The sequence below is a fragment of the Salminus brasiliensis genome, chromosome 9, assembly GCF_030463535.1.
Source record: "Salminus brasiliensis chromosome 9, fSalBra1.hap2, whole genome shotgun sequence".
Taxonomy (NCBI): Eukaryota; Metazoa; Chordata; class Actinopteri; order Characiformes; family Bryconidae; genus Salminus; species Salminus brasiliensis.
The window spans coordinates 21,431,079-21,444,856 of NC_132886.1; the positions used below are offsets into that span (position 1 = coordinate 21,431,079).

A 13,778-nucleotide genomic window follows, 5' to 3' on the forward strand; every position below is an offset into this window, starting at 1 on the left:
AACAGCGCTCTAAATGTTAAATAATGAGTCTTTGAGCTTATAGATGAATACAGCCTGAAAAGCTTCTGTTAGATATAATATCTATTTATGCGTAGGTTATTTTACTTATATAGTACACTACATAGGGAGTGAAGAATTATTTGACATTCAGCCAAGGATATTCTTAAAGCGTCATACAGTGTGACTTAAAATTAGAACAATGGGTTAACAGCATTAAACAGTGGCTTTAATATTTTATCATGCTAACATGTGTGTAAAATGCAAGGTGAAAATTGAGCAGGGGGTGCAGATTTTAGCCAGTGACAACAGACACTTATAATATTCTATATCTGAATAGAAGTAAACAGATGAAATGCCTGAGCAACCTGAGCAAACTGCTGTTTTATGGATGTAAATTTTTATATAATGAATGGGCTGTCCTGCATGAATCTTCGTAGATAATCCTGGCTCTGATATTACACTGGGATGAATCAGCTAGTGCAGAAGGTAATTATTGCCACTGACACTAGTAATTATACCACCTGGGCATTTCTAACAAGCCACATAATGGCAATTGGCTCATTGCTTGTAACTAGCAACTGACGGTGATTGGGAAGACAAAGTTAACATTATAACAAAGTCTTTATACTGTGCTCTGTATCCAAGGCTAATATAAAATTAACCGTTTTTTCTTTCCCACTTTCACAGACAATTAAGTAACCGTTCAATTGTGTGTGAAATAGATCTGACAGCCAGCCCTTACACATGCACACACACACAAAAAGGAACATCATGAAACCAGTGAATTGCTGTATTATGTTCAGTAATCTTGGCCGCTTTACTTCGGTTAGAAATCTATATAAAATAAAGTCTCCATGTTGCAGAACTAACACAAGATCCCAGTAGCGCATCACCAGGAGTGCACTGCAAACTATATTTTAGCAATTAAACGCATATTTGTAGACAATATATTTAAAAATTCTAGGATAATTGTAAGATCATTATAAAACTATTGGAATTCCACCCTTCCACGGCGAGAAGGCCTGATCCGATCCAGTGGAAGGGGATCGGGGCTGATCCAGGTATATTTGAATGGATCAGGTATTACCTATTTTAATCCAAAACCAGAGTCTTTGTGTTAACAGCAATGTTTAGAATTCTGGTGGCCTTAAGGCACCATTAAGGGACATTATTGCCTAGCCGGCAACAGAAAGGACGTTGTCAGAAAGTGGATAATAGAGTTTAGAGTCTGCAGTGTGGAGCTATTTTATATTGGAGCATGAAAACAGAACATAATGTCTGAAACTTTATAAAACAATTGTATGTTTTACTATCAGGACAACCACTTGCTTTTTTGTTTTTAAACACAGTACCTCAGAACCCAAATTATAGCACATTCACCCACTATAACACAGATATTTCACATCAGATGTCGATAAACAACAACCGATATCAGTCCAGAGTGCGTACCACTACACATTCACACAAACAAGTGACTTTTAAAGGAACTGGGAGCTGAATGGGCAGGGAGGTGAGTCAGTCCGAAATCTAAGGTATTAAAAACACTACAATCAGTCATTAAAAAAAAAAAACTCTACTAAACTAAATACACCAGTCCTGAATGTCTCTTTATAAAAATGCTACTAAAATTAAAGAGCTTTTTATATACATTGTGTGGCTGCATTACTAATACAAGCAAAACAATCGCACCTGTATCAGTTGATACTCAGTATTAAGAGACTCAGGTCTGGATTGAGGGCCAAAATAACCTGAACAGGACATCCCAGTAAAAAGACAACACAATGCTGGAATGTGAAGCAGATTATGAAGCCCTTACTTAGAAAAGGAAATTGACAAAGAGCATACTCAACATAACAGATCAGCCATTGGAGCCCCTCCTATTCAAAAAGACTCTCCTTCACTTATCCCCTAAGAAAAACAGACCTTTTTGAACCCATGTAGGTTATGTTGTCAATGGTGATACTGGTTCCCCAACTGGGCACATCTAATGGACCTGTTGATCTCATTCTCCATGATGTGCCACCATGTCTGTGGGAAGGTCAGCATGGAAAATGTCAAATGAGTGGCAGCTGTAAGTGTAGAAAAGGAACACACTATTTTTATATAAATTGTTTTATATATAATATTATTCTTAGCTCTGAAAAAAATAATTTTATATAATATCTGGAAATTAAATAGTCTATGAGTAATGAGTGGTCTCTGAGCTGATTAATAAAGAGCTGATTAGTTGGATCACGTTTTTTGGAAGCAGGGGAAACATGAACATGTGCAGGGCACAGGATCAGGGTTGGGAATCATTGTACTAAACAATGGGGGCATTTGTGTATATTTCTCGCTAAAAAGATCTTTGCACTTCAGACCAATCTTGACAGACATCCAGCCAAGCAGCTCCACATGAGTTTCAAAATGTCTGGATTTAGTACAATTTCACAGTGGAATTGGGGACAGCGAGTCTGAGCTGACCAGTAAATCCTGCCTCATCATGCCTCTGGTAAGTTCTTTCAGCAGAACAAAATGCTTGTGTGATTTCTGAAACATGCTGGCCTTCTTCAAACAGCAGAACTGACAGTCACGGCTCTGTTTGTGCCAGTGATATTGTTACCCAAAAAAAGTACAAAAAGACTAAAACTAAAATCATTTAGGTGTACTTAATGTTAGTTAAGTTCATATTTGGGCAGACTGACTAGCAGAGTGCATAAAGTATTATAGGCCACCCTTTATTTATTCCATTAAGCAGAAGTTCTTCATTCTCCTCAACAACTAAATGAGTGCCAGTCCTATAACCTTCATAGGACTCTAAGCATAATCTGACTTGCTCTCCGACCTCTCAAACTGGATCTGCATTTTTTTATAATATTAAATGTTCACATACACCCCGTAATTACCAAATATCATATGCTATTAATCATGTTGACCCAGGAGTAATGTAGGGCACCTACATAGGGCCTTTCTAACACATCATAAGCATTGAATAATGCATTTATAAAGCAAATCCAAATATTTATGAAGAGCCAGTACTCGCAACATTACATAAGAAAGTTGATCATAAATAAAAAAGATTGTATTGACGTAACATGCATGAGAGTTGAATATCATATTTAAATATATATTACACTGTAGCAGTAAAGTTATTTGTCATTTGTAGCAGTGTACTGAAATTGTAGCAGTTCATTTGTTGTCATTTCTTTCTTTCTTCATTCATTCTGATCATTTTGATGTTACCTTTACGGATGGAAAATGTACTTTAGTTTGAAGGCTTTAAAATCATTTATTGGACTGATATACATTATTTATAAATAGGCGCCTGTCTTATAAACTCTACATACTATGATAAAAATACTTCATAACAGAGTTATAAATGAAGCCCAGGTCCATTACTTTAGTTTAAGGGCATCATGATGCTGGAAAAAACATACTTCTTAATACACTGCTGAGAGAAACCAAGACTCCATCGATGTGGTCTAAGACAGGGAAAAGTATATTAAGCAAAGGAAAATTCATATTTCATATATTCATTCCTTTTTGTTCTGTGTTATAATCTACCTTGTAATGTGATCACATAAGTACATCATTCAGCTTATCTATACCACGGAGGGAGGAGATATTTCACAAGTTTATTTTTACTTATATCAACACAATGCCATAATCAACACCTAGAGGCATGTTACCTAGGGGCATACAATACAATACAATCTCATTTATAGTAAAAATACTATGTGCAATACCCCCCCCACCCATATCTTATCTCATCTCTTATCTTATCATGTCTTATGTTGCAAGTACTAGCATGAGCAATTAATAAATATTCAAGTATTGCTTTATAAATGCATTATTCAATGCTTATGTATGTGTATGAATGTGAATGTGATTTAAACTCATCATCATAAGAAACCCCACCACTAACCTAATGAATAATACTTATGATGTGTTGAATGTTTATGTTTGCATCACTTGGAAGATTCTCTTATCAAGAGCAATGTACATTTGAATCATGTTACACAGGAAGAGCAAATGTAGCAATAGCAGTTTTGCCCAAGGCCTCTTATTGGTGTAGCGTGCCATGCTTACCTGGCCAGGGAATCGATCCCAAGTCTGGGCAGGGCAGGCAGTGTTGATTACCATTACACTACACCAACCACTTCATGTTTTTCTATTCATCTATGGAAATGTATAGTAGGCTTAAATCTAATTCATAACTATAAATGATAATATTTTTATTTTTTATGCCATGAGGGGCCCTCAGCAGATACATATTACATAATGCATAACATATTAGTATTTAGTGTGTTTAGGGTCTCACCTTTCACCATGTCCAAGATGTGTAGCTCCTCGTGTAGCCCATACTAAGAAAAGAAAACAGACAACAAAGAGTATTGTTTGCAGATTAAACAGATTATGCAGATGCTGCTGGTGTTCTCACAACATGGGAGTTATCGCCTACAGATCAGACCTCAACATCATTGAATGGCATTACTTGTATCATAAGAACCTCAAACTCTTGAGGTTTCTGTGTTTGTAATTTTCAGTTAAATGTATGTTTCCAGTTTTTTTATTCCTGACACTGACAAATTTTCTTAACGGATGGTTTCTGCTTGAAATGTCAATGAATAAAGGTTTGTGTGACTTTTTCTTTTTTTTTTTTTTTTTTTTTACAAAACATAGATATAAAAAAATATATCTTCTACTTTCTAACAAGATATAATTTAAGTGTTTTGCTCATTCTTGTTATCCAACATTGAAATTAAAACTGCTGAAAAAATTATAACATCCATAGTGTTCATCCACCAACACTTTCTCTCCAGGTCTATAAATGCAAAGGTAATCAATAAAACACAGCCCTGTGTGTGGTGAGTTGGGAAGCAGTGGGGGAGGGCACTAACAGATTACACAAATGATTTCGTTTCAGTAGTCCTGCAATCACAGAGTTGAGACCAGACCTCAGAGAAACGGTAATGTATGCTTTACTTTACTACTACTTTTGTATGAGGTGCTTGTCTGTTGCTTACTGACCTTTCTTAGTAGTGATACACTTGTGAAAAGCTCGTTTCATTTATTTTTTTACTGGAATCCATGTCTGTCCGAAGTCCATGAAATAAACAAAGAAGCTTAGTTCCAACCCTACAAAGTTCAACTTGGTGCACATTGTGCGACTCAAAATATATTTCACATGCTAACAATCAATTGACTTTTTTAAGCTTATATAAAGCCTTTAAATGAACATTTTGCCATATATTTTGTTCAGGCAGAGTTTTTATTAATACTTGTGTTTTGAATGCATTAATACAGTAGAGAACAGCAATAATATGCAACACCATGAACCTTTAAACTTTAAAAGACTTTAAACTAACTTTGGCTGTAAAAAGATCTACAGATGTTTTTGTAAGAAAAGATGTCCCATGTGAGTGGGGTTATTTGCATGGTAAGAAGGATATAATGCTCCTAATATGACATCTAAGATCAAATCTGTGGAAACATTAGATTTCTTAGGAAAAACTAGTCTCCTGTCAAGTAAAAATGCAATACATCTGATATTTTAATGAAGTGGTTGAATCTTTTGTGTGTTTTTCTGTTAAATAGACATTTCTGTTTTGTAAAACCGATGTTAAAAATAAGTAACTTGCAGATTTGCAGTTTTTAATTAAAACAATTAAAAGTGGTATCTGACATGTAACAGTACTTTTTATAATGTTAACAATGACATCATAAGATGAGGTTATAACAAAGAAGGGAACAAACTACATTCAAATATTATGTTTTTTTTTTGATAATTCCATCAATTTTCTTTTCAACTATATATAATATAATATAGTATATCACAGATGGCAACACTAAGCATAGAAAGAAATTGCAATGACAGTCAATGTACATAATTACAAGTCATGTTAGACTATTTCTAGTGCAAAGTTTCCTGTCCATTTATTAACCATATTAACTGAACCTGAGACATTCTAAATTAAAAAACAAAGTTATGTTGCATAAATGTTGGTGTATATACCTAACATTATTTATGTATATTTCAGGTGACGTAAATCAACAAAGAAAAAAAAAATGTTACCGCTACTTCTGCTGACGTTGCTGATACATGTCCATGCAGAAGAACCTGTCATGGAAGCTCCTATGGAGCTGGAACTCTTCAACAGGATTATGTACGGTACCTGTGAAGTCATTCCTGATCCTCTTCTACCCGCCGGTCTGCCTCAAATATATGGACAAGTTCTGTTCAGACAGTTCTACCCATCAGGCACCATGCAATCGATAGTCAACCTTCGTGGCTTGCCCACCAATGACCAACAGCAACGCGCCATTCACATCCATCAGTATGGAGACCTGAGTGAAGCGTTCGTCACTGCGGGTCCACACTACAACCCCCTCGGGGTGGATCATCCAAGTCACCCTGGTGACCTGGGAAACTTCTTCTCTAGCAATGGAACCATAAGGCGACGTCTGACCATTAAAGAAGCCACACTTTTTGGAGGTCAGTCCATTCTGGGCCGTGCTGTGGTGATCCATGAGAAAGAGGATGATCTAGGATTGGGGCCGGATGAGGAAAGCAAACGAAGTGGCAATGCTGGAAGGAGAATTGCTGGATGTGTCATCGGCATCTCCTCTTCAAACCTGTGGGACAAAGCCATTGAACTTATAGAGAAAGAGCAAGACTGAGGACCAAGAACAGGACACAAGGAAAGAAGAGAGAAAAGAGCAAGAGGCAGTAATGAAAAATGTCAGGAGAAAAGTAAGACAGGTCACAAGAAGTCCATACAAGAACTTCGCACAGTCAACTACCAAGAATCATTATTTTGGCATGATTTCCAAGCGCTGTCCTCATCTGTAGGATCTATGTCTTTTTACAGACTGGACTGATAATGATGAATTCATCTTATCATACTGTTTTCAAACATGTCATATTTTTAGTATGTCAAAGTCATATTATACAGTTCCACAAAGTAAAAGGTTCTACATAGACACATTCATAGAAGCTAATCGTTTTATATATAAATTGATGACTGTCTTAATCTAACACATTCAAATTTAAACTAAATCAAAAAACCTTAGAATGAACATCTATTTCATGAGGACTCTAAATAAAAAATGGATCATTATTCTGGGGAGAGTTGTTTTCTATAACCTCATTGTTATGAAGACAGAATTTTCTCTAAAACTGGACTTACAAAAGGTCAGCTCTGAAGGGTTTTCACAATAAGAGATCTGGATATAGGAATCGCAAATCTAAAATTAGTACTTATAGATGTTCTGTATGTGCAGCCATTAAAAAATGAAGCAGCATTAGCAGAAAAAGAGGCACTGCGCTCTAAACTAAAACTGTTATTCGACTGTAAGTCAAAGTTTGACAGTTCTCAAGACAACAGAAATCACTTTAGTGTTTAGCCTTAGTGGTTAAATATATAGAACCACCTGATTCAACTCATGCCCAATGCCAGGCATGGGATGGGGTGATCATCCAATATCCTGACCTTACTAACGCTCTTACAGCAATACTCCAAAGGGGCTTCTTTGGAGTATTGCTATATATATATATATATATATATATATATATATATATATATAGAGAGAGAGAGAGAGAGAGAGAGAGATTCTCATGTTTAATACAAACAGATCACAGGTTTTGTAGTAGTGTTTTTTTGTGTAGTAGTGTTTTTACACTGGTGTGTCGCTTTGACGCCGTGTGTTTGCAGAGGTGAGGTGGCCTCATTTAGGGGGGGCATAGAACCGCCCCTGGCAATGGACACACCTTAAAGAAACATAATGCACTAATCACAAGGGGTACCTGGGAAACTTTTGGACACAGCATGATTTTGTTTGTGGGATTTTAGATCAGTTTACTGTTACTGACTGGATCACTGCTTTGACTGAAGCTACATCAGGAAGAGCGTCATGAGCAGGGAAAATATGTGCCGCCTAAGTTTAGATGAAATCAGCCAATGGCAGAGGCCTTCTTTAGGATTTATGTGTCCTTAAAAAACACACACACACCACCACCACAGGCCCCAGTCTATAAACAAATCAAATGGGCTATAAATAAAGGCATAAAATGCAATGTCCCGAGTGCTTCCTCAGAAGGTTTTTTTGGGACATTGCCCATGTGGGCAGCACAACAAAAATAATTGGACCCAATAAATAACTTAAGGAAGAGTGTTCGGAGACCACACTCTGTTGAGTGTTTGGTCGGTTGTTTAGATGGATTGGGATGATCTGCCAATTCATTTAATAGTTTAATTGTTCATTATTTAAATTTTGTCATTTAATGTGATGTTTTAAGGATATGGGATTAACATAATGACACACTGAAAGTACCACACCTATTCCCGGTACACTCTTGCTACTACGTGCTACCAAGGGTACTTTAGGCGCCATTTCTGGAAATAAGAAGAACCTTTCAAATGTTCACAGTCGATGCAAAGTTTCTTTACCAGTTGAAAGGTTCTTCACACTCTCTTCTCTGTTACCAAAATGGTTCTTCTGTGGCATTTGTCAAAGAACCCTTTTGAGTGTAGGTATTTTGGTACCGTAACAACATTATTTCAAACATAAGGCTGCAAAAACTACACACACAAACTATATCACACCTGATGGTGACTTCAGCCACTGCACAGCTAGTTTACAGTCTCCTTTGTAAACATTGCTGGAAGTTAAATGCAGAAATATGGTTTGCAATGGTAGCCCCTGTAGCACCATGACTTCTCAGCTGAGAGTGTCTCTGCAGGCTACTGACTAGGCTGGTGTAAATAAATAAATGTATGAAATGCATGTCAGTGCCAGTGTATGTCATCCAGAGGCCTTGTTTCACCTGAAGTAATTAGCCCCATGGAGAGAGCAGCAGTGTCGTACGAGAGCAATACCCCTCTAGAAAGCCGCTGGAGTGATGGAGAAATAAATATAAGCCTAAATAAATCAGACATGTCTTCATATTTCACTACTTTAGTTGGCCGTAAGTGTGGGATAAGCACCGATATGCATCGGAAAACACAAAGCAAGAGTGGTAACCTCTGTCGACCATATTCACGCAAAATTCACTCAACAAAGTAAAATATTCAATTTTGATTACTAGCACTTTTCAATGAGCCAAATATGCTTACATCTAAAGCTGTTTAAAAGCACTGTCTGGGCAGGGGGGGCAACAGAACATATATAACAATAGCAGCATATAAATTACAACTTTAAATTTGAATGATTTAAAATAAAGATTAAACTCAACTAAGTCTGTAGGTCCTGTCTTACCAAATTCTCACTATCATGTACACAGATATATATGCTTTTAAGGTGTTTAAAGTGTTTAACAAGTAACTTTTGTGTGGGTCCATCAAAATGTCTCAATGTTTAATGGGTTAACCTGAAAGATACACATACACACACACACACACATCTCAAAAGATCTTACCTGGCACAGATCAGGTGCCCTCATTTCCTCCTTGGCTCCAGTGGCCCCCCTCTCAAACTCAATCAGCTCACACTGAGGGGAACACTCCAGTACCTGTCAGGCAGGAATGGTCTCCACGGCCACTCTGTCCTCAGCCCAATGCCGACTGAACTGTTCAGATACGCAACCATGGAATGGCACATGATGTTCCCTCCATCAGAGCGACCTACTATACAGAGATACGAGCATATTAGTGCTTTTTATTCACAATATATTCATTATACTCTGCGATGGGTACAGCAGTTCAGATGAGGCAATTGCAATAGGGCCTGATTGATCTCGCTATATGAACTGGAAGAAGGTTTCATTACATATTTTTGGTTCAGTTACTTATTCTAAAGATTTATAAAGATTACACCAGCCTCTTGACCATTTTTGCTCACTACGCTGACTTCTAAAGATGTTCAGATCCTGACACATGTTTCATTACATCTCGGTTAGACTATTGTAACTTTCTATTTTATGTCTCTTCCCCTTCTCCAGTATATGTAAAATTCAGCTGCCAGAGTTTTAGCACCCACTAAGAAATCTGCCCGCATTACCTCCATGCCTCAGCAGTTACACTGGTCACAGAAAGTGTGTATTCTGCTGTTAACCTTCAAAGCCCTGCACGGCTTTAAACCAACTTATCTCTTAGAAGTGCTACATCTATATGCCCCATCTCATACATTAAGGCCGTCTGATTTGGGTCTTCTATCTGCCCAGGGTCAGGCTGTGCACTATAGGTGGAAAGTAATTTTGTGTTGCTGTACCCTCTCCCTGGAACACCTTACTATCATGTATTCACTTGTGTACCTCTCTTCTTACCTTTAAAGCTTAATAGCTTACTTAAAACCTTCCAGTTTCACTTCTCTTAGAATATTTTCATTCCTTCTTAACCATTACCTTTAGATAGATTTTTATTATTATTACTATTATTATTATTATTATTATTATTATTATTATTACTGTCTTCCCGCAATTTGTAAAGCAACCCTGGGACAATAAAAGGAGGTACATGAGTCTAACATATTATTATTATTATCAGTAATTCACTAATTTTATGCTTTGTGTCCAAGCGAAACACGGCACTGACAGCTGTGGGGTGGAGCAGCAGGTGCAATGCTGAAACAGGCCACACATGAACTCTAGCTAAGTGCACCCAGTTTGTGGAAGAGTGGAATAAAATCGACAGGAGGTCGAAAAGTTTAACTGCTCCTTATCTGACCTGGACTGAAGCTGTTATTTAGGCAAAGGGACGCATAACCAAGTAATACAAAAAGAAAAAGTTTTGTCTGGTGAGTAACCTTAGTTATGAGAGTGAGGATTTATTTATTTATTTATTTTATTTTATTCCCATAGGATCCTGACTGAACTTCCATAAGTACTTGAGGACAAATCGACTCATTAAGATGCAGGACGTTTATGTTTCTTGTTTGTAGATTATGTTAAACTCACTTTTTTCAAATACCAGATGCTCACTTCCAGCTCTAACAACCGAAAAGACTTTTGTTTGCTCCTTCCAAAACAGAGAGCCGAACCATTTTACACTCACACCTTGCTCCATCACTCAGATCTGACGGCATCTTCTTATTCTTGGATGAATAATTGAACAGTGTCTGTGTGCATCCTCCTGTACAAATGCACCGCTCCCTGTCTAATAGAAGCAAAGAGCAAGCTAAAGCAGCTGGGAATACGTTCCTTCCCGTGGAGCAGCTGTGGCAGGAGGAGACTGACGAGCTGCCACTGAGACAGTGGGGAGACGGTGGGCAGACGCAGGGGGCCTGGGGGTGGGGGTGGGGGGCAAAAAGTGGATTGTCGACTTCAATCGGCATCACATCAAAATCCTTATTTCACCTTGAGCCCAGCGGAGCCCGAGACAACTCAGTTCAGCAGTGGTGGCGGAGAGAGAGCAGTACTCAGATGTGGTGGGCTCCACTGTGTAGGGGGCTTGTCTGTCATGAATAGTGACTGAGATGACAATGTGTGGAGACAATGGTGGGACGGCTCTAAGAAGAAAGACGCACACACACTCAGATAGAGATGTTTTATATATATATATATATATATATATATATATATATATATATATATATATATATATATGAGAGAGAGAGAGAGAGCAAGATAGATCAGTTGCTGCAATGTGATCTGCTTACGTACTCAAATTTAGAATCACTTGTGAATAATTTATACTATTAAAAAACTATAATAATAAAATCTTAATGCAAATTTGCACTGTACTATATGTCTATAAAACTACACCTTAAGAAAAGTATTACACACTTTTTCAGTATTTAAATAAAGCCATCTTCTCCACAGGTCATACAGTCCTTGTATAAAAACAAACAAAAAAATCTCAAAAACAATTTATTCTTATTATTTATATGAATTTACTGTTTTTGTAATGTCACGAAAATCATTCCTTTACATATTCCAGCCTATACAGCCTACAGCAGTTTAGAATTGGCTCTTGAATGAGCCAATCGGAAAAGAGAGTTCTATTACATATTTATGTACTGTATGTCTTAAAGACAGTTACAAAAACAGCCTGTTCAGGAATAATATTTAAACTTGGAAATAATCATGTAAAAAAATTGTGTTTTTGGTACACGCAAATAAAAATATCTTCAGTGGACAACTAAAATGCTAAAAAAAAACTGGATTACAGTAAGATATTGCCCTAAAGATGTTATTGATGAGTAATACTGTAATATACAGTAATGTTTGTTTCTTAGGTTACCAGATTCTAATTTAATTTTACATTTTGAAATACAATAATTTCAATAACACATTTATTATAAATTAATAAATATAATAATGTACGCAGATATTATTTTTCTAATAAGCCTTTATTCTTGCAAAATAAAGCAAGTATGTATATATATAGCAAATATCAAGCACAATACAAACATACAACCGCTTCCTATGATATGATTGAAAACACTGATTCCAAGCTTTTAAATGGTGTGAAATAGTGCATGAAGCTCTACCCTATCTCTTATGAGCACATAAGAAGGGGCAAGTGGTTTTCCAGTGCTCCATGTGGTTAATATTCTCTATAATCACTGGTGTGTCTTTCTGCCATTGCAGTGGCTCACTTCAGTCTCCAGCGTCGGCTCACTATATGGCTTCATTAGCACTGAAATCCACCCAGAGTCTGCCAATGAGACACATCAGCTACCTGGAATCACGCCTCACCCTCAGCCTGGCTTCTTCAAAGTCTGGCTTCTTCGGCAGCTCTGAGTGACTGAGGAGTGTGTTTCAGTTTGTGTGTGTGTGTACAGGACAGAGTGAGATTAAAAACAGAAAAACCTTGCCTTCTGCAGAATAAGCAATTCAAGACTTTGTGGCTTTGATGATGCATTTGCTCAGAGGAGCCAGCTGCCAGCTGAGTCCAGGCTGAGGCTGGATATGTGAGTGTGTGTGTGTACTGCTCAGATCAATCTAGGGAGTGGTAACTGAGTCCTGTGACAGTTACCTGAGATGCATGTGAGTGAATGAAAGTATTAAAAGGTCAATGTCCTTCATCCTTGTTTTTATTTTTTTTGTCCCCTGAGGTCAGATGACTGGCTCTGCCACTTAATACATTCAATTATTTTGTCTTAAGAAGTTCTTGGGTTGAATTTGCAGTATGTTTTGGGTCATAATCGATCTGAACTGTGCTCTGATCAGTTTTGCAGCATTTGCCTGAATCTGAGCAGAACATATAGCTCTGTACTCTTCAGAATTCATCCTGCTACTTCTATCAGCAGTCACATCATCACTCAGTTCCACTGACAGCCATACATGCCCATGTCATAACAGTGCCTCCATCGTGTTTGACAGATGATGTAGTATGCTTTGGGTCATGAACCCTTTCCTTCTACGTCTTCATTCAAGTGAATCTTGGTTTAGCTGTCTGAAGAATCTCATGCCTGAACTGGGCAGGCTTTTTATCAGATGATTTCTCTCAATCTAATCTGTGCTCTCAGTTTTTGAGTGTTACAAGTGTTTTGCACTTTAAACACCTCAGTATTTAAATTCATTAAGGCAATTGTAGACTTTGACAAGTGTTTTCGACATGGCTAGATGTTGTGTAGAAGGTTTTTGTTATTTACTTTAGTTGTCCTCTGAGGTCTTCCAGGTATTTTGGTGTTGCTGAGCTCACCAGTTTTTGAAGAATGCACCAAACTGTTGATTTGGCCACTCCAAAGGTTTCTGCTACATTTTGGCAGGTTTATATATTTTTTTTTTAGCCTAATGATGGCCTTTACTTGCATCAACATCTCTTTGGACAGCTTAATCCATCATGACATAATGAGGGAACAGGCCACACCTGGCCATGAAACTGCGCATCAGTCAATTGTCCACTTACTACGAG

At 37.4% G+C, this 13,778-nt stretch overlaps 1 protein-coding gene across 1 annotated transcript; it reads left to right on the forward strand.

Annotated features, from left to right (window-relative positions):
* The first annotated feature begins 6,048 nt into the window (after positions 1–6,048).
* Positions 6,049–6,660, forward strand: sod3a (superoxide dismutase 3, extracellular a). The gene has a single exon (XM_072688584.1). It carries the CDS (start codon positions 6,049–6,051, stop codon positions 6,658–6,660), a length of 612 nt encoding a protein of 203 aa, XP_072544685.1.
* The last annotated feature ends 7,118 nt before the right edge of the window (positions 6,661–13,778 follow it).

Excerpts from the sequence above, each read along its gene's own strand:
- sod3a (XM_072688584.1), top strand. The coding sequence starts at position 6,049 with ATGTTACCGCTACTTCTGCTGACGTTGCTGATACATGTCCATGCAGAA.